Source organism: Phymastichus coffea, unplaced genomic scaffold (assembly GCF_024137745.1).
Source record: "Phymastichus coffea isolate CEN01 unplaced genomic scaffold, Cenicafe_Pcof_1.1 PCOF00047, whole genome shotgun sequence".
Taxonomy (NCBI): domain Eukaryota; kingdom Metazoa; phylum Arthropoda; class Insecta; order Hymenoptera; family Eulophidae; genus Phymastichus; species Phymastichus coffea.
Genome location: NW_026706858.1, coordinates 179,383 through 205,164, shown reverse-complemented (window position 1 = coordinate 205,164; position 25,782 = coordinate 179,383). Strand labels below are relative to the sequence as shown.

Here is a 25,782-nt window from a genome sequence, read left to right as displayed (position 1 = left end):
CATTTAGCATGTCTTCATATGGAACCCACCGCGGATAAGATTTAAAATCAATTCGTTACTAACCTTAAATGAGTAGTTACAAAATAGAAAAGTAATATTCTTATAGATTAAGAGTTCAGCTTTCATATGATATGTTTAAAAGTATAGGTAGTCGTGTAAAATATCAAGATATTTCTGAAAATTGTTTAAAATATTTATTAGGCCCTCGGGTATCCGGCGATTGAACGGCAGCCATATTTGTTTTGCTATTAAAGAAAGTCGTGCGATGTTGAATTATGCAAAATGTGTTACATATTCTCAATGAAAAGTTTTCATAACTTTCGGCTGAATATTTCGACAATTTAAAATTTAATAAATAACACAGCTCGTGACTGCGCGATACGCAATTAGGTCACGTTAGATTAAATAAACATTTCGTATTAACCATATGCAGTATCAATAAAAGCTAGTTTCTGATTGGCTCATTACAGAAAAAGATCAATTTCGAGACTATTTATTAAATTTATAAATAAAGCGTGTTATGTTAATGGCTACTTTTGAACAAATACTATTTTAAAAATAGTTATAAGATTTTTTATACTAAATATATACTCCGTTGCACAACTTTATTTGTTTAAGCTGTTTTGACTTTTGCTATAGTGTCTGGAGCCTCCTTAACCCTGGTGTATAACGAACAGCTCTTTTTCTTTTTTCTAAATTCATAATAACGAAAAAATGTATGTACCTACACAAATACTCAACTTAATTTTACTTTAATGTTATTTGTAGTATTTGTAGAATTATAGATCCGAAGACGTGGTCACTAATTTCGCGAGGCACTACATTTCCTATAATTTTTCTCTAATATGTATTTTATTCAATAAAATATATAATTATATCTAACCAACAGTATAGTAAATAATTCATCATGTAATCTATAATTCGAATAGTTAATATTATACATGATTTCGTAAATTGAATGTCATTATATACAATAGTAGTTTGTATGATAGAAATGTATTAATCAAATTTTTTCAAAACATTACAATTTTTGTACATTTTATATAGACTTTACCTTATTATTTCATTGAAGATTGTTTACCAACAATGTCTTAAATACCAAAAAATTAAGAACAAGCAGCTCTTTTAGCACAAAGCTACCAATCCGGTGTCACCAATAAAAAAATCATCTTAATCTATATTTCATAATATTAAGTTTCAGCTTTCTCTCTTTCAGATATTTGTTGACATATATATTTCCAATACCTTTTACGTATTTTATCATGTGTTTGAGCCAAATCAGTGCATAACTTGAAAATAAATTGTTCTTTAAAATTTGAAAATTAGTTTTTTTTAAATAACTAAAAGAATTTCTTATACCTGTATTGCTTTTTCAATTTGAAAAAAAGGATCTGTCAATTCATTCTTGGAATGCCTCTCTTGACAAATATCAACAATACAAGCTAGAAGATGATTTGTTCTATAGTTTTGATTATAAAGTTCTTTACAACACTGTGAGACTCTTGAATTAAATGCCAAACCACCACTTTTATCGTGCATTAAAATTCTGCAAATAAAATATATATGTTAAAATTCAACTCAAGATATTTATACAATATTAAATTGAAACAAACAATATTTTACCCCCTCAAGTAATTCCATGCACTTTCATTTCCAGGTACTTCAGAAATTTTTTTAAGAGTATAATCAATTTCACGTTCAATAATTTCCGGTTCAAAATGTGTTGTATTACTTATAACATAATAACGTTGATTCCAAGCAGAATTGTTTCTAATGTCATTGGATATTAACTGTTCAACATATTCCAGCTCATTTTCAAACAAACTAAATTATCGATATTTAAAAAAATAATTCACAGTAGACTTATTATAATATATTATTTTTAATGGACTCACTTAAAAGTTGATATAACCCATTGACGATGTTGCCATGCATGATAATTTTTGGCATCTTTTTTCAAAATGTTACTTGTGAATTGAAGTTCAGCACTAGGGTCTTGCATCCACTCCACAATAACTTTTCGATGATGCCAAACTTGATAATTCTTAAAATTACATTTTATGATCATCTCTATAAATTCTAATTCATCTTTCAGGTCAATTCCAAGCTCTTTAAGAATTTCTCGTCTGTACTGCCATACAGTATAATTTGCAGCATTCAACCAAATGCAATCAGCAGTTAAATGCAAAGCCCGTTCTGATTTTTCTTTTGATTTTAATATTGCTCTGAAGTAGTCATGTGTTTCTCGAACTAAAAATAGGAATAAAAAAGTTCAATATTCAATTGAAATTAGTAATTCGTAATAAGAAAACTTATATCGATTAAAAATGGAAAGCAATATCAAACTAATCTTTAACAAATAAAATAGTAAATAAATAATAAAATAATAAATAAATAAATAAAATAGTCAAAATCAGTTCAGGCAAATTAATTTCAAGATAGATTCTGTCAGAAAGCATGATCATGAGGAAACAACAAAAATATGACAAAGGTTATTGATTGTTCAAAGTACTTACATTTATCAGAATATGCAATGGGCACTACAGGATTCGGACCATCGTCCTGCTCAACGGGTACAACATTTCTCCATTCGTCTCTTTCGCTGTAGGACACCCATGTCTGAGGTGAATCATCCGAGCTAAAATCATCGTTGTCTGACATTTCTAGATCCGAATATTTGGCTTTACGTCTTAACTGCAAAGAGCGTGCTAATGTTCCTTGTGATTACAAATTAATTTTCAAATTAATTATAAGTAATCATCCGCAGAGCAAATTCTGTCTGTGAAATTAAGGGCGTTTACAGAAGGGATTCTAACCCTTCCAAAAACATGAATTCTGTCGCATGACTAGACTATTGCGCATCCGTCCGTGCGCATTTAGTTCTTTGATGTTCATATAGGCGTGTATTTTGATTAAAAGAAAATTCTTTTTTTGAAAATATAGTAATTACTAACTAATTCTTGCAATAAAAAATCATCTTTAGGTTTTGAAATTCATTTATCGTAGAAATATAATTTAAATAATTGATATGTTTAATCGAACATTAATTAAATACACATTTTAATTTGTATTAAGAGGACATCGGATATCAACAAGTATCCTTGATTTACCCCACTTCAATTTTTCTAACTTTTCTAGAAAGCAGCATTTTGTGAGATTTCGCGAGTGTTTTGCTCTTCATTTTGTCTATTAGTAATATCCACGAAAATTCGAAAAATTGAGAAAAACAAATGAACAAACAAATAAATTCGTAGTCATCAACTTGAAACTTTTTCAGCGATTGCGCTAGGTCCATCATAGGTAATATCACTATCTGCCTTGCCGCACGTTAGTAACAGAGTCGATAGATATAATAACAATTTACCTTTTGTTGCTCGGTGTTCTATAACATTTGCATTACCAACTGAGAAGAAAGAAGTTTTTCTAGAAGTTTTCTCCCGAACAAATAATTTATACGTTGAATTTTTTTTGAGGATACTCATTACACATATATAAATAAAGCGCGCTCAACTTTAATTTTGTCAAAAAAATTTCATAAATAAAAACTTCATTCACAATAATCTTTTATCCTACTTGTGTCTAATTTTATAAAAGTAAGAGTTGAACGCGTTTTGTTTATGTATAAGTAATGTTTTCAGAAAGTTTCAACTTCAATAATTCATTCGATTAAGAAATAACCTCTACGACAAAACCTCTTTCATTTACTCAGTCGGTAACCGTAATAGAGCCGCTTTAGCGCACCTAGATAATACCAGTGCGTATCTTTGAATGAATAGAAATGGGACAAGCAGTGTTTGTAACAAATATAAATAAACAGTGACCAAAACAGTTGCTAACAAGGAATGTAGGCGATTCATTTTTCAAATTTTCTCTATTTTTTAACTGCGCATAGATAATGGACAATAAAGGATTTCCAGACCAAAAACATTTTCAGTGTGGCAATTGACGTAACGGGGTTCAATGATTTATTTTGGTTCCAAGGTCGCACTTTGAGGATCAATAAAATACTTTTTAATAATGCTATATATTTGAACCTCTTAATTTGGTATGATCGAATGCAAAAGGCAAAAATAAACAATTTAATAGAAATACATTATACACAACTTATATCTACAATAAATTATGAAATGATCGAGATAGCTATACTTTAGTCGCGCATAAAATTGGACAACAATCGTTTTCAAAATCAAAACAGTCACATGCAACACACGTGATGTTTTGACACTTCCCTTTCAATGTGTAAAATATATGACGTTGACTTCACGTGTGTAAACAATTAAAAATACACTAATGCGCGGCAAGTTATAAGTATTTGTGTTTAGCAAAACAGCCGACGGATTCGCGTGCACGCTGACACTCTCAATTAATACATTTTGGGTACAGAATAACGTAGGTAATATCTACATTGTTCAATTATCAGTAATTTGTGCAATGTTGGTAATATTCTTCAACAAACATACATAACTTTTTTATTGGTTTCAGTTCCATAGTCTTGTACATAGTTGTCTACTATTCTTCGCGTAAGTTGTAAGTTGATTCTTGATACTGATTGTCTGGACCACGCTGAACTAGCTAGTGGCACTTGGTACTAGACTCGGGGCCCGCCTGGCATCTGGAGTCTGAACTCTGAACTGGAGTCTAGACTCTGTACTAATGTAAAGTTTTGCAAAAAAATGCCTAGTAATATAATGTGGCGTCACCTGGTCATGAGAAGGCAGATCATATCTATCCATATTTCAGTTGTAACATAACTACCACGTCCAGTGACCAGTCGTCCACACTTACTGTTTTACTACTTTTCTAGAGTCTAATTCTTAATTACTTAAATTACTTAAATATTTGCAAATTCTTGCAGTTTAGAATTTTGATTGATAGTTCGCAGGTTATATATACATATATTCATAATTCAAGAATTCACTTTAGCGTCACTCATCTTTACCATTGGCTATATATGCTAATCACTGATCATTCGAATGTTTTTTACAACTCATTGATATCGATAATTGAAATCCAAACTATAATCTTAACCTTTTCACGGACACTTCCGATTGATAAAGTTTCTATACATAAATTGCTTTTCAAAAATGTTACGATATATGTAAATTTCTATAATTGTGGCTTCAATACATACTTTAGCCACATATTGCTTAGTAATGAAATAAAGCTATTTAAGAATAGAGGTCTTTTAATTGATTTTCTTTGCAGAGCGATTCTTATTTAAACAATGAGTTCTCTTATACGAAGAAAGTTTCATTACCTGATAAACTCGATTAAATTCCACCGAAAAGGTATTTCCTCAAAAAGAATGCAACAAACTCATGCTGCTTTAAACTCCACAACAGAAATTCACCAGGTATATTTTATTCAATAATTTATACCATATATTTTTTTCTCTAACATATCTATTGATTGCTTCAAAACATTTGTGTTTATAAAATTCATATTGCCCAATCATGAGATGATTGTTCAAGATGTTCATTTTTATTTCAAAACGTGTACATGCCTTACCCTCAGTTTTCAAATGCTTCATTGGAATATTCATCCTTATTTGATATTTTTCACTTTTTCATGTTCTTTCTACAGAAAAATAATATTAATTTTCTAGTTTTCTAACGATGTAGTGCCTGTCTTTAAATATGCTGCACAATATAATGATCGAACAGCAATACGTGATATGCATGGCGAGTATACGTATAGAGGCCTATATCTCAGTGCAAAACAATTTGCAAATGAGCTTAATGAATTATTAGGTGAAGGCAGTCAAGAACGAATTGCATTTTTACTGCCTAATGATGGTAGCTATGTCATTACACAGTGGGCATGCTGGATCAGCGGACAAATAGGTTTGTATTTATTTACAAACTTCACTTACATTATTTTTTAAGGCTCAAATTGGGATAAAAAATGTATCTAGGATCTAATCTGTCATAATTAAATTAGTTGTCCTAGTGGTTTTTCACAGAAATTGCATACAAGTAGTTTTACAAAATTTAGAATCATTCCAATCTAAATGATTTTGTGAAATTTGTTGTAAGAAATTTTATAAGTGATGAGTATTATCTGATAAATGATTGGGCAAAAGGAACTTAAGAAAAATCAATTGAAATGTGCAAGAGTTTATAAAAGAATTAGCAAAGGTTTTTTGGGAAAAATAGAAAAAATATAACATTTCATATGCACATTTTGCACAAAATACATAGTTGATGAAGTACACACACATGTATTCATTATATTAGTAAGTGTAAAATAATCTTAAGTTTTATTATTATATGTTTTTTACAGCTGTACCCTTAAATGATCAACATCCAGCACCTGTTCTCGATTATTATATTACAGACTCAGATGCTAAAGTATTTGTTACAACACAAGATTATTTACCAATCATTGAACCACTCATGGTTAAGCGAAATAAGCATCTCATAGTATTTGACAATGCCTTACGAGTTTTAGCTATGAAAGCAGATGGCAAACAAGCAAATAATAAAGGAGTATTTGAATACGAATTTGGAAATTTCTTGGATGCAGGAGTACCAGGAGATTTTTACAACAAAAGCAATGCGATGTTTGTTTATACATCAGGTACTACTAGTAAACCAAAAGGTACGCAAATATTTAATAAAATTATAGTATTTTTTATCATTGATTATAGATATGAAGAATAAAAAATAAATTAAAAAAAGTTATTTTTAAGCTCTTCATTGCACAACTATTGCAGCGAAAATAATTATGTTTGTAATGTTATTCTGCTATCCTTTTAGTAACATTAGTTTATACACTTTTTAATAGTTTCCTTTCTTTAGATTTCTAAGTTTATTTATAAGTGGTGCAAATAATTTACATTTGATTGATATCATTCATCTGAGTGACAAGAGGAATACAAAACGTATTAAATAAGTACTTTGAAGTCAAATTAATAATTGGAACTGTTATGTTATTACTAAAATAATATATAATATCTGATCAGTTTTGTGTATGTGTCTGTACATACATGTGCCTCTGTGTGCCACTGACAATAAGCATTTTCAGGTATTTTGCCTATTTTTTAGTCATTAAAAAAATATCGCAAAATATCTATACATTAAAATAGAAAAAATTTTATCATTAATTCCCTCCAATCTTTTGTTTGAATGAAAGATAATTTAATCAGTATTAAAAAGATATCAAGGATAAACTTTCACTCCTACATGACGAGTAATCAGTTTTAGAATGACCCATGCAACAGTTTTCACATAAAAGAATTACAAATATATTAGTAATGTCAATTTTTGTTGTAATGAAGAAATCAAGCAAAATGTCTGGAAATACTGTTTACCTATGACGTGCGAATACTTATGTTAAAATAAAATTATCGCGTTTATTACAGGAGTAGTTCTGAGTCATAAAAACATTCAAGCTCAAGTCAATTCACTAATATCAGCTTGGAAACACACCGAGAAAGATATATTCTTACATACTTTGCCATTGCATCATGTGCACGGTATCATTAACGTGCTTCTGTGCCCGCTCTATGTAGGAGGACGCTGTGTTATGTTACCAAAATTTTCAGCATCAAGCGTATGGGCACAAATTACTGCAGTAGATCTTCAGAATACAGAAAGAATCAATGTACTTGCTGCAGTACCTACAATCTATATGAAGTTGATACAAGAGTATGACCAACTGTTTGCAAAGAACGACAAAATCAAAGAGTACATTTATAACGTCTGTGTTAATAAAATCAGGTCAGTAATGTAAACAATGATCGCTGCAATACTATCATAATAAGTTTGATACATCGGACTTATTATATTATGTACGTGACAGGTTACCAAAAACTTTTTTTGCTTTACTGTAACACAAATAATAATAACAATAATAATAATAATTTTTTCATTATATATACATACTATAAGATTTTTTAATTTTAAAGTACAATAAATTAACATTATAAATCGTACATTGTACATTATGTTAAGATCTTTTAGTAGTTTAGTATTGTTCTGTATTTATTTTCTTAGTTTTTTCTTAAATATATTTTTTCATATTATAATTTAATTTATTGAAAATCTTTTATGTTATGGTTTTTGACTTTTTAGTTTAATTGTTTTGTTAATATTTGGCAGAGTGAATTTATTTCTTGTTCTTTTTATTGATTGCTCGTAATTAGATGAAAGTTGATCATAATTTGTCATCACACTTGCAATTAGGTAGTACTGTTTAATAGCTAAAGGATATTCATTTTTATCTTGCTTCCTATTTAAGTATTTATGTCTTAATAATTTATTTTGTACTTTTTGCAAGTGTAATAGCGCGTTTATATATGCACTGTTCCATACAACAATTCTATATGTATGTTAATGCTTTGGATTAGTACATAATACATTGTTAATAATTCATTGGTATTTCAAATTTTTGAAAAGTATATTAAATATTGGATGTTATAAATTAAAATGAAGAAAAACTATAATCAATAAATTCTTTAAAAGCACTAATGGACTAAATCACTACTTTATAGATTGATGATCAGCGGCTCGTCTCCACTACCTAAACCAATATTCGATAGATGGGAAGAAATAACCGGACATCGTTTACTTGAAAGATACGGCATGACAGAGACCGGAATGGTTTTATCAAATCCCCTTGAAGGAGAACGAATTCCAGGTTCGTTAGAACTAATTTAAATTTCATAATGCTAATAATTTCATAAAATTTCCATAAAATTAAATTTATAATTATGAGTATACTTATAGGTAGTGTGGGTACGCCATTACCAGGAGTAGAAATTCGGCTAATCAAGTCAGAGTCAGAGGAAAATGTAAAACCGAATGTACTTGTATATGGAGATTCAAAGACAAGCCAATTAACCAATGGAGCAAAATCACCTGTAAACGGTGAATTACAAGTTCGAGGAGATAATGTATTTAAACAATATTGGAACAGACCTGAAATTACTAAAAACTCTTTCACGAAAGACGGATGGTTTAAAACTGGTAAAGTTCTTTTATTGGCCAATATTTATAGAACATAATACAAGATTTACCGTTTATAATTGATTCTTGATCACTACAGGTGATACCGTACAGTATGATTCAGGAATTTACAAGATGTTGGGACGAAGTTCGGTCGATATAATTAAAAGCGGAGGTTACAAAGTGAGCGCAGTCGAAGTAGAAACGGTCATTTTGGGTCATCCAGACATTATTGATTGTACGGTAGTTGGAGTCGATGATATTACTTGGGGTCAAAAAGTGAGTATAATTGAGTTTCCCAATTTCGGACAATAAAACATTTAGTCAAATCTTAACCTTTGGATTTTTAATTTTAACAATCGATCACAATTGAATTGTAATACTACTTTGTTAGGTGGCTGCAGTAATAGTTTTGACCGAAGGTTCAGAAATAATTCTGTCTCAACTTCGACAATTCGCTAAAAAATCTCTTCCCAGTTACGCTGTACCTACTGTGTTAAAAGTAGTTAACAAAATACCAAAAAATAGCATGGGAAAAGTAAACAAACCTGACATTATTCGTATACTATTTCCAAAAGAGGAAGAAAAATAGAAATTGAATCAGATTATAGCAGGGAAATGAATGTTTTACGTGCTGTGCGCACGAGCCGATTGATTTGGAAAGTCAACGATACTCATCTCATTCATAACTTTATCGTAACGTATGTTTGCCTTTGCTCGTTGTCATCAAAATATTTATAGTATATAGTTACAGCAAGCTGTATTATAGATTATCGAAAGAAATTTTTTTATTTCTATTTAATTAGAAAATCTAAATTTTTGTAATTTTCGTAAAAATCATTAGAGTATTGGTTATATGAATTACTAATAACATTTTATTAATCATTCAACTGTTTGCATAAGAGTTTAGAATATTTAAGGACTTAATAGGGGCATCTCACACGATGTTTCTAACTTACAGCTCAATGATTAATCAAGAAAAAGGCGTAACAAAAAGCGGGTATCGCATTATTTGTATGTTCATAAGTGAGTTGAAAGTTTACTCATCAAAATCCATAGTGAAATAGGAAAAATTGCTTGTTTATTTCTGTTATTACCTTAATTAAATCACATCATTGGTGCGCGAAGAAAAGAATAATACTTTGTTCATCTCTAGTAAACATTACCGTACCAAGAAGTCTGATTTGATTTTTTAGTTTGTTTACACATAATAAAAAGTACTCTTTATTGTAATATTACCTAATATGTCGTCTCAAGATATGTTCAAATTTCATGCTGCAAAAAATAGAACTATGAAACCTGAAAATACTCAGATACATCGCGTAGCAAGGCTGTGATTCCCTTTTTCGACTTATAACCGTACAAAAGTTAATAAAAATAAATCAGTTTTCATTTTTTTTAAATTGAATAGAAAAAAATGATCAAATAGCATTGAAACTTTATTAGGTTTGTTTTCTTTTTTAAAGTTCGGTCCTAGCTGAGCTTTAAAAGTTGGAACAGTGCGTACGTGAATTTAAAGTTAATAAGACTACAAAACTGAGCATTTAAGGTAGCTACAATTCGTGGCTGAATTACAGAGCCTTATATGCGGTTACTCCAACGGAAAAAGTATTAATAAATGTAATTATTTATTTCATCAATCTAGCAGCTGGAATGTAACTATTATTTTTTCTATTTCTTCTGTCGAAACGACTGGATAAAATGCTCTGCAATCGAATAATCTATAAGATGTATACAACTGTCAAATTACTAATTATCATTTAGGCAAGCAATCGAAGGAAAGCCGTAATAATTTTTCTCTACTTTAATGTGCTATGAATATCGGCTAGACGTATCTTCAAAAATATGAAAAAAGGGTAGTTTTTTTCTACAATACCAAAGAAATAATACGGATTGTTAAATTAAGCGTGATAAAACTAGTATGAATCAATATCGATTCATTTGATGTATTAGCCCCTTGAAATAATTTTATTGAAAATCAATTATAAATAGTGTTCTTTTTCATTTGTTCAGTTTTATTAATTTGAAGGTTTCGTTTAAATTTACAAGTTAATTACAAATTTACAAGTTATTTTTAAAATATTTTTAGGAAAATTATTGCACTAAATACACCAAAATAAATTCACAATATATTTATCGCGTATACTGATCGAGTTACATCATTTTCACAATGCGATGTACATACATTCGAGATTGAATCTTGGAGCAACGTTTATATATATGTAGGGATCTCAAATAAAATTTGTTCTTTTTCAAAGCTTTGCAAGGGCAGAAATCTCGAGCAGAATATGAACTAAAACAGCTGGAACCTATCGTTCGTTTCTGAATATTTTTGTGAAAAAATATAGTTATATATAATAATCATTTCACGTTCCCTTTGTCTGTAATTTGGTCGAACCATTTCGGAGGAAATCCGGAGGAAAATCGCTATAAAAGTGGATGGGACTTTAACGTTATTGGTTTTCAGTGATTTATCGAATTCTAAAAAATCCTATTAAATCCTGATAATGAAAGATTATTTTATTCTATTTACTTTAATCTTGGGATGGACAGAAAGGGTGTTACACGTATACTTGAGGTTGTATTAACTATTGGTCGAAAATAATGTGAAATGCTTAAAAATTCGTGTAATAGTGTTGCTAGTGATGTAATAAAATGGTACGTTAAATCTCAATGACATTGGCCGTTTCTATTCACAATTATTGAAATTTGGATTTTAACTTGGTAGTTGTACGGAGATCCGCATACAAATGAAAACATTCGTAGAAACAATAGTTACTAATGTTACACTTGTCATGTTATATATTTAAATTGATATAAGGAAGTGATAAACTAATAAAAACTTACAATTAAAAGCTTCAACCATAGGTTGCTGTAAAGCCCATTAACCATATAGATATTAGAAACAAGTTTTTCATTTTAATAATTCGTAACTCGGGCTACATTACCGACACAACCTTGAGTAGCCAACACTTCATAGACTTTCATTAATAGAATCAACTGAGAACGCACATTAAAAAAATTTGATGATACCGCAATACAAACGTTCGATAAAATGAAGCTAGATTATGTAGCTTGTTTATCCTGTAATTTGTCATGTTCACGTACTTATCAAGAACAGATGAGAATTTAAAATATTGTTTGGTTTGTTAAAGAAATAATTACCACACGTATACGCCGTTGCATATGACTGAAAATAATCAACGATCACATTTATTTAATAATTAATTGATAGCATTATTTGGATTAGAGAAATCGTTATATTTTATTAAAGAAAAGAGCTTTTTTTAGCCTGTGCTAAAAAATTTGACATTACTAAATCGCTAAATAACGTAGTAGGAATCGTAAGAAACTTTGGACAGTTAAACCTGCCCTACCCTTAACATGTATATAGATATAGAAATATGTGTACTGAAAACAGACGAACCTTGACTATATGATTACTTTGCGGTGTCAAAATTAGAATTCATTTGAATTACTTTTTCGCCTGCAACATTTCTGTATGTAATCGTTGCTGTACTTGACGTAAGGACTTTTTTAAAGGAAGCTTTTCATTCATGTCTAGACATCGATCGAGTAAAGCAACGATTACATAAAATTAGGATTCAACAGATTTGCGACAAATAGCTTTCGGTATGTATTATAGTATTAGAATGAGAATTAAGATTTGAATAATAAATTCAACCAATATATCGTTATCAGTAAAACAAATGTGAACACGTGCTGTATTTGTTATTGATTTTATATTCAGAACTTCAAACTCAGACGACCAGTGTCTGATTTTATTCTGATAAATCAAAAATATTGCAAAATCATCTAGAACCGTTTTAGAAAAAACTACATATCAAAGGATATTTGTCGCAAATAAAGTATAGAAAAACCATGAAATATAGGCATATGGCAGCCGCGTTTGAGCCGATAACATTGTCAAAGTTTTCTCTTTCAGTCGGTACTATCACAATCGTATATTTAATAAATAATAGTGATGTGAGGCAAGTGTTGGTTGCGTATATTAATTTGGAAGTCGTTGTAGAAATACGATGAAGAAAGAAAAGAATTGATGTAAGAAATAAACAAACTATATTTGTGTATTTCAAATACAGTTTTAAGCTTAAGATTTTCCTTTTTTGTGTGTCGAGCTCAAAACCTCAACTAACTGAAGAAACGAAAGCAAACAGAACAATCATAACGGCAAAATAATTGAATCGCCTAACAACGTAGATTTTTTTTTTTTATTTGATAACCCATGACAATACGTTACAGTGTATCCATATTATTTATTTTCTCTAGCTGCAATCACATTATCCGTACATCATTGGTAATTTGAACTGCGATAAACATCGATCTTATGTTTAAACTAATACTTGTCATGGTGGTTGAATTGTACGGCGAACATACCGGTCGTCAGGATAATTCTGCAATCGCTTGAGATCGATAGCATTACTAAAGTAAAACACAAGTGGTGTAGATAACTATTTAAGGTAATTTTTTTTTTTTTTTTTTTTTTTTTTTTATTTTAACGTCGCTCTATTTATGCTCCATCAGTGCTAATTAGCGACGGAGGCTTGCAATGTGTTTCAGAACAAAGCACATGAAACTTTTTTCAGAGGTGCTTGTATCAGCAAGAACTGGGAATCGAACCCGGGCCTACCGGGTGCGATATTTAAGGTAATGCCATATCTCTGTTTTACCGACTTTAATTTACTTATTTATTTATTTGGGTTAATAAATGATTATTAGATAGTTAGTTAATGTTGAATTTTCTTTTAAAAATATAATTTTTCTCAATTTCATCAAGGATTCGATCTTACTTTGCTTTATTATTCAATAATTATTAACCAATTAGCCGAGTTCTAACTGTTCTCCGATGCGTATTTTAGGACAAAATATGGCCCGATGAAAAAATCGGCAAACTGAGATATGGCATCCCCTTAAAGAGTACGTTAACGTGCATTGTAAGTGAAACCAACAATGTGTAGAGTAATAATGCGAGGAATACAGATGGGACGTTCACAGCTGTTTTCTAAGTATAATTATTGGCCTGTGGTGTAATAATGGGGTACATTTAACGATAAACTGTTAAAATGAAGGTATAAGCTCGACGACGCTTCGGAGTCCAACAAGCGTGAAGCGTGCGTGTTTCGATCGGAGTTAATTAAGTCGATGAGACGCTCCCATACGCTTACGCACAAACATATAGGCAAGTGAAATGTCGAAAGGGCGAAACGGGGAGTGGGAATGAACACATTAGACAGTAACAGCTTGTAAGGGGGCTCGCGTCAAGAGCACGCCGTGAAAGCGAAATATGACTTTAGAAGGAGGTAGGCCGATGTTTATCGGGAGCTTGGACTTGGGCTGGAAAGGGGGAGGAGGCCTCCGGGCGTGTGGCGCTGAGCGAGTACGCTCCGCAGAGCCGTGATAGACGAGCAAACGAGTCTTCGACGGATTAGGCCGCTCAATGTCAAAGTTTCGTTCACACATCGAACGATCGACTGCACTCTGTCGCGCCCCACACACAGAAGCTACAGTCACATTGGGATTGTCGGGGAGAAGGAGGAGCTGCGTGCCCGGCACCAGCCGAAAGGGCGCGGCGCGGGCGGCAGACCAGACGAGGGAAGGGTGTCCGCAGAGAAGTCTGGATGGAGACTGCTCCGAGCACGTCGAAGATAAGCCAGCCGGCGAGCGGACGGCGACGGCTCGCCGACAGCGATTTGCCGGGCGGAATAGAGCCGTCGCGCGCCCCGTAACGAGGGATGACCGGCCGATCCGAGCGAGCCGACGCGGCTGGCGCAAGGCGCTCGGAGCCGCAGCTAAACGGATAATGCAGCGTGATTTAGGAGCGAGCAGAGCGAGAGAGAGAGGAAGAGGTTATTCCGGAGCGGAGCGCAGCGCAGAGACGCCGGCGCGGGAGGGGAGCTGCGGGCAGTCAGGCGAGCAGAGCCAGGGTGAGGGAGCCACCGTGAGCGGACCGCATTCTCGACCTGTGTGGCGAGGTGCGCGCCGCCGCCCCCCCCCCCCCCCCCTCTCCCCCGTCCCGCCGCTGGCCATCGCTTCTCTCGCTTCTAAGACAAAGAGCCGCGAAAGGAGACTCGCTCTGGCATCACCCTCATTATGAAGCAATTTTCTGGCGCGGGCTCGACGTGACGAGGCGCGGATGAACACGAGAAGCGCTGCTTCGTGCCGGGTGCCCTTTCTCGACAATCATGCTCGACAATTGGAGAGGCTGCGGACAGCGGCGGCGGGAGCACGCGCGCGGCTGCTCTCGGTCGGGCGGCGCAGTCGCAGGTGTGTGCGTGAATCGTCCTTTTGGAATGCCGATCCCACGGAGAGCCGATTGAATTATCTCCAAACGAGCTGGCCGCTAGCTGCGCGCGCGTGCTCCTCTCTCGCTCGAGAGCCAGCCGAGGAGGCAGTGCGGGCTGGCTGGCTGGCTGGCTGGCTGACGTGCGCCTCGCTGCCACTTTTTCTCCTGCTGCCTCGACTGTCCTTCGCGACTCTCTCGCTGGGCCTCGCTCTTCTCGCTGCTCTCGCGATTATCGGATGCTCTTATTTGGAGTGGCGCTCGGGCGCTCGGCGACTGCGCGCCGACGAGCGGCCTGGCTAGAACAATAGGCAGCCTACACCGTAGCTCGATGTCGAGCTCGCTTGCGATTGCGCGCGATCGGGGCTACTTAGCGCTAATCGCGCAATCCGGACTACGGATGACGGGGCCGAGCGCGCGCGCTATATCCGAGGTCTGCGACGTAGGCGGCGCGCAGGCTCATCGATGAAGCCTGCCCGAGGCCGCAGAGCGAGGCGCGCGGGGCCGCAAGCTCGGCTCCGAGCGATCTTGAGGCGTCGATCGAGGAGTGGCCTCAAAGCTGTCTTTCGCATTGCCACGCGGCGACACTCGCGTTACGTATGCTCGTTCAAAGACGCTACGCTCGGTCACCGGTTTCCAACTGCCGATTACGCGCTTCTACTCCTCAACTTTGTTCTCGCTGGGCTCCCAGCCTCGGATCGCTTCCTCCGCAATGCAATTGGACAAATGACATCTCCTTACAACTTCGTTTCAGCTCAAGCATTTCACGTTTATTCACTATTTACACGTGTGCTTAATTGTGTACAACTGATCAATAGACAGAAAAACAATCAACTTTTCACTGTGACAATTCATTCTCCATCGGCATACACTATCTCTTTCCACGTATAGCTATTTCTTCCTACATAATATTCATATACTTACGCCTACGTCTATTTACGTATCGACTTTACAGTATTTTATTTACAACGTGTACACGGTGTTACTAGCACATTTTACACGACCAGCAATCCACGTACGTACAATAAACAGCTCGCAACGTTCTCACAATCGCTCGGTATAATTAACAAGGCAACTTTATCATACAAATATAATACAATCGTCGTGCTTGCAGCTAGATGCAGAAGATGCTCGAGATTGGCAAGACAGTTTTCAGCAGTGGCGATGAGGGGCTGAGGGGGGAGGAGGGAGGGGGGCGTAGCAAAAGGGAAACGAGGAAATAAATACGCAAGAAGGTCGGCGGCGGCCGCGGTCAAGCCGGAGGATGGCCGGAGGGTCGAGAGTGTGAAAAGCGACAGAGCAGCAGCAGCAGCAGCAGCAGCAGCAGTGGCGACACAATGGGAGGTCGCGACGAGGGCACATCGACGCGAAAAGACAAGAGCGCTGCCGGGGAAACGGAAGGTGGCGGAGGCCGCCGAGGGGTGCAGTCTTGGCCGGGCCGGGCGGCCGCGGCGGCTCACCGACAGCCGCAGCCGAGGACCGACATGTCCTGGTAGTTCTTGAGCACCACCTTGTTCTCCTCGTCGAGGTAGAGCATGGAGATGGAGCCGAGCGAGGTGGGCACGCAGCAGGCCTTGGGCACGAGGCTGGGGTTGGTCGAGTAGACGAGGTTCTGCACGATGGCGTGGTTGGTCGAGTTGAGGTAGTCGGCCAGCGGGAAGGGGCAGTCGCCGTGGCAGTAGAAGGCGTCGTAGCCCGGCGGCGCGACGATCCAGTCGTTCCAGCCCACGTCGGCGAAGTCCACGTAGAGCGGGTGCCGGCGGCAGTTCTCGCGGCCGTCCTTGCGCCGGTTCTTGCGCAGCGCCGCGCGGCGCGCGCGCCGCTCCATCAGCTCGTGGGCGCTCTGCGGGCGGCGCGCGCCGCCCGCCCGGCCCGCGTCCTCCGTGTAGGCGTAGAGCGTCGGCCGCGCGCGCTCCCAGCCCGCCGCCGCCTCCTGGCCGGCGAGGCTGCGCCGCAGCCGCACGTGCTCGCTGTCGCGGGCGCCCTCCAGCGCCTGCCCCGTCACCTGCGCACAGAGGCGTCCGTCAAGCCTGCCCCGCGGGCCGCGGGCCGCGCGCCGCGGCGCCCACCTACCTGCACGAGCAGCCCGTGGTTGGCGGCCTCGCCCTCCGACAGCCAGCGCTCCACGGCCGGCCGCACGTCGAGGCTCACGCTGGCGTTCGAGCCCAGGTGCAGCACCTTGCTGTCGATCAGCCGCAGCAGGGCCGAGCTGGCGCTGCTCTTGCGCCCGGGCCGCACGATGTCGTGGACCAGCAGCCGCGCCAGCGCGCTGCCGCCGCTGATCCGCTCCGCCGGCAGGGCCACCCTGCTCAGGCTCAGCTCGGCCGCGCGCAGCCGCTCGCCGCTCGGCACGCTGCGCAGGTCGAACATCAGCCGGAAGCGGTGCGCCGACTTGAACCTCTCGTCCACGTCGCTTTCTGTAACAGACGGCCGGGTCGTTTCGTTGCGGTTCGCGCTCGCTCGGCCGCGGCGACGAGCGCGTCGGAGAGCAAGTGGACACTGGTCGTGGCCGGGCGGATCGCCGAGCGAGCCGTGCGCAAAAGGCGCACTGCCAGGCCGGTCTTTCGAGCGAAGAAGAAGAAGAAGAAGAAGAAGAAGAAGAAGAAGAAGAAGAAGAAGAAGAAGAAGAAGAAGAAGAAGAAGAAGAAGAAGAAGCCGGCGGGGAGGACAAGGCTGCGGCGAAGAATGCAAGCTACGCGGAGTAGGTGGGCGGGGGCCATAAGTTCGGGGCAAATTGTGCAGTAAGCGGAATCCATTATCCGCTGATATAATATATTATCCGCGCAGATCGGAAGACAGACGGGCAGGGGGAGACCACCCCGCTCGCTTCATTGTTCGGCGGGATTTATGTTCGGCCGCGAACTCGCTGCCCACTGTCGGCCCGAGCCGCGAGGCTCTCCGCGCTGCCCCCCTCGCCTCGAGCATCGGCTAACCGGCTAAGGATCACGCGCGCGCTATCACTTAACGTGCCATTCGTCTCAATTACCGAGCCGAGCTAGCCCTTTGCCACGTTCTCCGCGCCTCGCGTGCAGTGGGCAGCCGGACGCGCGCGCGCGCCTCTGTGCGTTGTCCTCGGCGCGATCGACACCCGAGAGGAGCTTCGGTCCGTCAGGCTTGCATCTACGCCTCGTCGGAAGCTCGCGCGCATCGGTGGCTTCGAATCGTTCCCGAACGCGAAATCCGTGTTACGGCATCCCTCTTGTACGCTACCGGCCTGGCCACGTCCGCTTTACGCGACAGGCTTGCGTTAAAGTGCAACAACTCGTCACTTCAGCTTTCGTGGAAGGAGACGAGTCGAACGATGGAAGAAGCAAGCTTCGTTCCGACTGAAACGTGAAGCCAGCTTGCGCATATCAGACTCGCATACGCCATTGCCACCTAGCTTATTTATTATCACAGAGCACACGCGCAGCTGCTGTGATTTTTTAAAGAGCCTCGGTTCCAAGCTTTCGGCCGTCGTACGATTCATTTTTCATGATGTGCAGCCCGCGCGATACTCTTTCTTTAGGCGGGGAATCATTGACAACAATCGTCGAAATTCCTGACTATATGCCAATGTTACACTCATGAATAAAGCCTCGAAAGGGAAAAGGACGAATGTTTATAAACGGAAGCGACGAGACTGGCTCTGGCTAATTGTCGTACATTGTCTTGGACCGCGCACCTAAAACTCTGACATTATTGCATTGTTTACGCGTGCTTCATCGGCAATACTTTCTCAGGCGCGTACGGACAAAGGAATAACGCGGCACGGCATTGGACTCGGTTGCTCGAGGACGACCGACGAAGCGTCGACTGGCGAGCTGCCCGACGCTGCGGGGGGACACGACGGCACGCCCGCGCGGCGCGCGCAATTCAAAATTCAAGGGCCCCCGCGCACGGGCAGGGCCGGGCCGGGCCGGGCGACCGGTCGCGCACGGCAGACTCCCCGGCGGAGCGGCGATAGGCGAGTGTGCGAGAGTGACTGACCTACGTGGAGGAAGGAGCGCACGGTGTTGGCCGAGCCGACGCCCCGCTTGGCGACGTCGGCCAGCCCGAGGGAGCTCTGGCGGCGCTGCAGCTGCCTGAGGGCCTCGGGCACGTGGGGCCGGGGCGCGGGCGGCGGCCGCGGCCGCCTGGCGAAGCCCAGCAGCCCGAGCAGGTTGGCCTCCAGCCCGGCCAGCGTCCTGGCGCGCTCGGCCTCGTCGCGCCGCCGCTGCTGCGGCCCGTCCAGCTGGGCGCTCGCCAGCAGCGCGCCCGCCAGCAGCGCGCCCGCCGCCGCCAGCACCAGCCTCAGCAGCAGCAGCGACACGCGCATCCTGCCGCCGGTGCCTGGCCTCGTCCTCGTCTCTGCGCGGCGCCTTCCGCTGGCGTCCCTCCTCGTTGCTCGGCGCCTCTGACCACCACCTGTCTGCAACAAGGCAAGCGCGCGCGCGCGCTACGTCAGCAGCTGCGACTCTCCTCGCGGGCGGCGCCTACTCGGGCGATCGCAGCGGCCGGGGCCGGGCCGCGGACGAGCGGCAGTGGGTCGCAGCGGCGGGTCCGGAGCATCGTCCGAGGGCCCCGAGAGCGCTGGGTGCGGTCGCCGGCAGCGGAGGGCTCGGCCACGCGACTACAACTGCGCTGGCGGCCGAGGGAGCACCGGCGGAGCGAGCCGCCGGCGCCTGTTACCATTTTCTTTCTCCGTCGCTCTCTCCTCCCCTCGGAGCGGCGAGCTGCCCCCCACCCCTGGGGCCCGCGTGCGCCCGCCCACACGCCAATCGTGCGAGACGACGCGGCGGCGTCGGCGGCGTCGCCGGCGTCGCCGACGTCGCTGGCCGCCGTCACTGCCGCGTACGCGACCGCGCGTACTGCGCGTACCGCTTGGCAGCGCTATTGCGCACTTGCAGCCGCGGCAGCCAAGTGTGTACGTGCGCGCGCGCGCGCGCGCCCCGGCGGAGAGCGACGGGAGAAAGAGAGCCGAGAGGATGGAAAGAACGTTTAGCGGCGGAAGCGTCATCGTCGAAAATAGGATCGCTCTCGGCGACTCTGCAGCGGCTCTGGCTTCTGGTCCTTTCTGCCAGCCAGTCGCGCCGCCGCGTCTGCGAGTCCGCGTGGAAAATTCCAGAAGGCCCGCGTCGCCGCTCCCGACTGGCGCCTCGGGACCGCGGCGAGAGGAAAGAGCGCGGGCCAGCACTGCGGTAGCGAGTAGGTAGGCGAGCAGGTAGTCCCGGCGGCCGCGCACTTTCACGAAGTGGAAGCCTTCGGGGCGAGCGGCGCGGCGGCACTCGGTAATGCAGCTCTCTCTCCGCGTCCCGGTCGCGCGAGGCTTACCTTGGCTAGCCGCGGACGATCTGCGAGAAGGCGGCCCTGAGTGCGAGCCACGGCATCTCTTTGCGCGCGCAGCCCTGGCAGCTGGCCCCTCGCCCCCCCCGGGGCAGACGGTGCGGCGCTCTCTCGGCCCCGACACTGGCTGCGACTGGCACGCACCGCTCGCTCGGCGGTCTGCGGCTGTGCTCACTCGTGTCCCAGAGTATGTAAACAATCACTGAACGGCGACGGTAGCAGCGCCGACGGCGAGACGGCTACGGCACTAGCAATACTAGCAGCACTAGCAGCAGCGGCAGCGGGGCTCGTTGGACTGCCGTGGCGGCGCATAGTAGCGAGCTTGTGCTGGCGCAGCCGTGCTACTGGCGGCCAGTTCGATCGCAGGTGCCTGGTAATGGGTTGTACAACGCCTGCCTCTGTGTGCGTGCATACGTGTGTGCGTGCGTGTGAGAGCGAGAAATCGGCGTTACATCGTACCGTTGCTTGCGCTCGAGCCCGGAGGAAAGCCTGTAGCCGAGAACCAGTCGCTCTCCATTCGTGTCCGCGCGCTTATGCCTTGCTCTCCTTTGTAGCACTCGACCAAAGTCAACTGTGGATCGTAGGCGATCTGCAATCCTCGCGACGCAAATCGGCGCACGTTCCACTCTACTTGGCTCTCTCCCCTCTCTCTCTCTCTCTCTCTCTCTCTCCGTCTCTCTTCTCTTTCTCCTTTTCACTCGACACTGTCGGATGAACGACTGCGGTCGCGGCCGATTACTGACTGGCAGCTACCGCGACTGCTCGCTTGGCCAGACCGCAGACTCCACTCGAGTCGAGGCCGTTCTCCTCTCTCTCTCTCTCTCTCTCTCTCTCTCTCTTTCTCACGCACACGTACGTGCACGCTCCATTCCAATACGTAGTCCCGGGTCGGATAAGAGAGGAAATCCATATACTCTCGCAGGTTTCACATTGCCTACTATTATGCATGCACAGGTGTGTGCGTGCCTGCGTCTTGTAATTTGCCGGATGGAAATTCGCCTACGTATCTGCCTTGGCGCAAGCTGTCCGGAGCGAGCGCGGATGAATACATCCAGAGCGAAGTAGCCTTGCTTCGATTGCGTACATTCTGCACTGATAAATCGTAAGTTGACGGTGAAGAATATGACTGGTCGGTCGGAATATGTGGCTCGGTGTGGCGCGGAGTGGCGAAACTAACGGTCAGGTCAGGTAAGTGGCAGGAAAACACGTATAAGGAGTTGCACCGCCCAGCGGGCTGCGGCGATGGATTGTTCCAGACGAGAGCTCCGGAATTTCAGGAAAAATGTCAATTGATAGTTTCTTGCGCCACTTAGTTAATTTGCACGAACTGGCCAAAGTTTTTTGCCGTTTTGGCTCGCGCGCGGCACGCTTCTGGAAATTAGGCTGGAATCCGAGCAAAGCCCGCGCGCGGCCCGCGCGTACGCCTGCCTCGATTCGTTTCTGCCGCTCGCGCGACCAGTGCACTTTTCTGCAATGCAAATGCAACCTCTCCTCGCGCTCCAGCTCTAACGCCTGCGAGCATTTGAAAAATACTCGATCGTCGGTGTGAGCACGTCGCCTTGGCACATGCCATTCCGGCGTCGCCGTCGATGCCTCCAAAGGAGCACACTCGGCACAATTTCCAACCGTTTGTATGTGTGTATATACCAAAATCCTTGCAGTCGTTGTCGTTGCACGCGTTTACGGCAGCCATTTTCACGTCTACGGATTCTGCAATTAGACGAACAACGAGCCTCCGTGCTGCAAACATTCGAAAGGCATCGCTGCTACTGGAGGAATCGGATGGTACGTTCGCTCGTGGGAGAAATCTTGATTCGCGCGAGACCTTTTGCCAGATGTCTCGAGAAGATCAGCTGACCGAGCCGAGCGCGAGTGCGTCAATAAGAATGGCCGCTAGAACGAAAGGTCGGCACGGCAGGTTTGTCCAGTGTTTATTTGCGAAAAGACCAAGGGAAAAGGAAAGTGACGAGAGCGAGTGGCGCAGCAGCGAGGCCGAAAGCTGCCAAGCAACAGGAGCATCCCCGCGCATCCCGGCGCAGGCGATTAATTAAGAAGAAGCGCGATGAATTGGCGAGAGAGAGAGCGAGGGGAGCGGAACGAGGAGGCTGCACAGACAGCAGCAGTACCCTCGCGTACGCGTAATTCGTTTAGCCTGCTCCGCGGCTCGAAGAAAAAACTGCTCGCTTTTTGCTGCGCGCTGCTTTGCTGCTTCCTGCGAACTTTTCTGCCCCCTCCTCGCGCGACCCCGTACCTGTTCTCAACGAGCAGCGCGCAGATATAGCAGATGTAGCAGCGGGCGCGCTTATCTCATCTACAACCCCAGCGGGTGATCCGCTCCGTCTCCTCCCCTCTCTCTCTCTCTCTCTCTCTCTCTCTCTCTCTCTCTCTCCCTCTCTCTGCTCGACGGCCTTTCCCTTTCTTTGTCCCGTACGATTAGACATTAGAGGCAGTGGCCAGTGCGCACTCGTTGCTGCATCTCACCGAGCAACCTCGCCGGCTCTCGTTCTGGACCACCCGTTCATTGCGACCCGTTCATTCAAGCCCGATTCACTTTGTTCCAAGCGATTGGCTATGTCTGACGCTTCTCCGTCTCTCTCCAAAGGCATTTTATCTATTGCACCGACTCGGCACTTTCCCTCGTTACACTCGTCCGTCCGTGTACCTGCTCCGTCTGATTGATTTATCTGTTTATAATAGCAATTCCCTCGCCAAATCGGTCCGTCCTTTTACTCTCAGCACCAGCGAAAATGCTCAACTTATTTGGGGGCTGCGCAGTTATGACTCTTATATGGACTGCTTTGGACAAATTTAGATTTGCACACGAGCTCAAAAAATCCCCTTGGCTCGTTTTGCTTAAGCGTTACTCCAGAAATAAGGAGAACGAAAGCAACGCACCGAGTAAGGATTCCGCGTATAAAGGAAGTCAAGTCTTGCTGGCTTTTCAACAAAAGCTACATATTTCCATAACCGTCCAATCCAGGTTTCATCTTTCAAATGTCTTTAGGTAACATAGCTTTTCTTCGTGCCACGTCAACTTCTGACCAGTTATTCATTTACTCCAATGCATTTCGATATTTTTTCTATCGCTTTTCTATAAAAATCGTGTTGAGATAATCAGGCGGTGACAAGTGCTGATAATTTTTAATTTCCTTCATTTTAATCGACAAATTTTCACGTAAAAATATCGAAGTAGCCGCTCGTTGCAATTGAGCAGCTACCAAGTCATTCGTAGATTTATGTATATTTGTTATAGCTACCTGTTGTAGTCAAATCAACCTCTCTATACTATTATAATTGCTATTTTCATACTTCTGAGAGCATCGGAGTAAGGGGCTTTGGACTCGCAATGACGAAAGAGCAATTTTTATGTTGCTTTCTTTATGATTCAATAGATTTATGTAGCAATAAAGCTATGGTCACGCCAGAAATACCTTTAATTTGTGCGTTCTTTGACAACTCTCCGCTATATTTGAAACAAAGAGGAAGAACATCAGCGCATTAGAACTGATTTGCGTGTGGATGGAAGGATTCGAAAGGGTGCGCAAAGTGTGCTTTCAAAGCAGAATGCTCAAAATGACGATTCAACGGAGATACGGCTTTGGATCGTTTGATCGATTGCTGGAGAGCGAAGTGAGAACGGAAAAGTAGTGTCAAGTTGAACGCTATTGCTGGAGAGTTGGGATGCTACAGCTCTGAACGAGAATAACTGACGAGTGTTGGATCGGCATCGGAACAGCAAGATAAGAGAAGAGAAAGCGAGTTTGGTGGCGGCTCGTTGAACGATGATGGCTCGGTAATGGACCAGGGAGATCGCTGGCGGTTGCTCTTTTACGGGCACATCGAGGAGGTTTAGGGCAGCGGCGCTTGGGCACTCGTTGAGCCAGCGCTCGCAGCAAATCGGAGACTGGCCAACTATCATTTTGTGTGTGTGGCCAAGTGAAAGACCACCTTCGTGGAAGATACACAGAGAGAAAGACAAAGAGAGAGAGAGAGAGAGAGAGAGAGAGAAAGAGAGAACACGCTCAGCGCCTCTGTAGCGCCGACAGGCAGTGAAAAGCCGCGGGCAGCAGCAGCCCACTCCACTCGACCTCTCCTCCTCCGGCGTAGGCTCACCTCCGTGAGAAATAAAGACGCGACTCGCCAAATTGAGAGATTGATCATCGTTGACGGGCCGCTTGTTAGGAACAAAGCTCCGCCAGCCATAGCCTTCGCAAAGCCAAATCGATTTGCTCGCGATTCCGCGAACTCAGCTTCTAGTTGATACTGCAAGAGGCTTCGCTGACTTGCTGCAGCCTCCAAACATACTTGCGCTCCCAGTGAAACTCTCGAGAATCTTGTCTCGAACGCGGCATTCGGAGAACCGTGAAAAGGACTTTGGTGCCGCCGTTGATCTTCTCCGAATCCTTATCTCTCGGCTGATTTTCCCCTTGACGGCCGTTCTATTTCCGCTTGAAAAAGTGAAAACTATCTTCGGCACAGGTTTCCCGCCGAATAACAAACCAATGACTCACTGCCTACGGCGGCGGAGGCGGCGGAGGCGGCGGCGGCGCTCGGATGCATATCGATCTAGTCGGTACTGCCGGTGGTCATCGAAGCTTGCACGTTGCGACTGGGCCGAGTTACCGGAAAGCTCGAGAAGAGAAAGCTGTCCGCAATGCGATAGGTAGGTGCGCGGCATCGACTGGATCGACGCTCGACGAGGCTACGGTAGAGTAGGAGCGGACACGGCGCGGCGGGGCCGCAGCTTCGCCGTGCGCCACGCTGTCTGCCCAATCCTCGCTGGAAAGCTCATCCGTGCGTACAGCTGCTTGCTCGCGATAGTCCCGCACGCGGTGCTCGGCTCGTTATAGCTCGCACAATTCCGCTCTCCGGGAACGGACGATGCGTGCGTGTGTTCGCGCGCGCACGCGTCACAGACAATTGGGGCTAATCACGGCGAAACCAAAGGAAGCAAGCCGCTCGCAAATTTATCGCTCATTTTCGAGGATTTTGCGTGAGAGCATGCGGCCCATTTCGAACGAATGTGTGGTCTTTATTAATAAGCCATTCGGAGAGGAGTCGAGAATGCTCGGGAGGGCCGGCCTGCTCATGCCGTCCCTCTAACACTCGGCTGCTATGCGGCCGGCCGGCTCCTTTTCACTTTTTACGAGCATATAACTTCATTCTCTTTTAATCCACCACTCTGCCTTTTTTCGCAAACACTGTACTTTTACGAGCGAATTCCTGTAA

General features: G+C 43.3%; 3 protein-coding genes across 10 annotated transcripts; 1 reads left to right on the top strand and 2 right to left on the bottom strand.

Annotated features, from left to right (window-relative positions):
* Window positions 1-869: 869 nt before the first annotated feature.
* Window positions 870-2,827, bottom strand: LOC131665076 (protein farnesyltransferase/geranylgeranyltransferase type-1 subunit alpha). Its single transcript, XM_058936675.1, has 5 exons — window positions 2,517-2,827; window positions 1,896-2,250; window positions 1,624-1,824; window positions 1,360-1,546; window positions 870-1,289 (listed from the first exon to the last, which is right to left on the bottom strand). The coding sequence occupies exons 1-5, from the start codon at window positions 2,659-2,661 to the stop codon at window positions 1,191-1,193; spliced, it is 987 nt and encodes a 328-aa protein (XP_058792658.1). The 5' UTR covers window positions 2,662-2,827; the 3' UTR covers window positions 870-1,190.
* Window positions 2,828-3,804: 977 nt separating this feature from the next.
* On the top strand, window positions 3,805-13,063 carry LOC131665085 (malonate--CoA ligase ACSF3, mitochondrial). 8 transcript variants are annotated; one of them, XM_058936696.1, is made up of 10 exons: window positions 3,805-4,389; window positions 4,483-4,520; window positions 5,206-5,353; window positions 5,606-5,843; window positions 6,283-6,600; window positions 7,364-7,721; window positions 8,495-8,640; window positions 8,730-8,969; window positions 9,049-9,227; window positions 9,343-13,063. In XM_058936696.1, exons 3-10 carry the CDS (start codon window positions 5,225-5,227, stop codon window positions 9,538-9,540), a joined length of 1,806 nt encoding a protein of 601 aa, XP_058792679.1. In that variant the 5' UTR covers window positions 3,805-4,389; window positions 4,483-4,520; window positions 5,206-5,224; the 3' UTR covers window positions 9,541-13,063. The 8 variants fall into 8 exon arrangements, with proteins under 8 accessions (XP_058792679.1, XP_058792676.1, XP_058792678.1 ...); XM_058936693.1 differs by having other exon boundaries at window positions 4,483-4,527; XM_058936695.1 differs by having other exon boundaries at window positions 4,483-4,655.
* Window positions 13,064-16,558: 3,495 nt separating this feature from the next.
* On the bottom strand, window positions 16,559-21,293 carry LOC131664984 (protein decapentaplegic-like). Its single transcript, XM_058936529.1, has 4 exons — window positions 20,542-21,293; window positions 19,219-19,639; window positions 17,323-17,666; window positions 16,559-17,254 (listed from the first exon to the last, which is right to left on the bottom strand). Exons 2-4 carry the CDS (start codon window positions 19,544-19,546, stop codon window positions 16,706-16,708), a joined length of 1,221 nt encoding a protein of 406 aa, XP_058792512.1. The 5' UTR covers window positions 19,547-19,639; window positions 20,542-21,293; the 3' UTR covers window positions 16,559-16,705.
* Between the last annotated feature and the right edge of the window lie 4,489 nt (window positions 21,294-25,782).

Coding starts and splice junctions, on each gene's coding strand:
- LOC131665076 (XM_058936675.1), bottom strand. CDS start 2,661: ATGTCAGACAACGATGATTTTAGCTCGGATGATTCACCTCAGACATGG. Junction 2,251..2,516: donor CATTGCATATTCTGATAAAT/GTAAGTACTTTG, acceptor TCCTATTTTTAG/TTCGAGAAACACATGACTAC. Junction 1,547..1,623: donor GCATGGAATTACTTGAGGGG/GTAAAATATTGT, acceptor TTTTATTTGCAG/AATTTTAATGCACGATAAAA.
- LOC131665085 (XM_058936696.1), top strand. CDS start 5,225: ATGAGTTCTCTTATACGAAGAAAGTTTCATTACCTGATAAACTCGATT. Junction 6,601..7,363: donor TACTACTAGTAAACCAAAAG/GTACGCAAATAT, acceptor CGTTTATTACAG/GAGTAGTTCTGAGTCATAAA. Junction 8,970..9,048: donor AGACGGATGGTTTAAAACTG/GTAAAGTTCTTT, acceptor TGATCACTACAG/GTGATACCGTACAGTATGAT.
- LOC131664984 (XM_058936529.1), bottom strand. CDS start 19,546: ATGCGCGTGTCGCTGCTGCTGCTGAGGCTGGTGCTGGCGGCGGCGGGC. Junction 17,667..19,218: donor GCGCTCCTTCCTCCACGTAG/GTCAGTCACTCT, acceptor CGTCTGTTACAG/AAAGCGACGTGGACGAGAGG. Junction 17,255..17,322: donor ACCACGGGCTGCTCGTGCAG/GTAGGTGGGCGC, acceptor CTCTGTGCGCAG/GTGACGGGGCAGGCGCTGGA.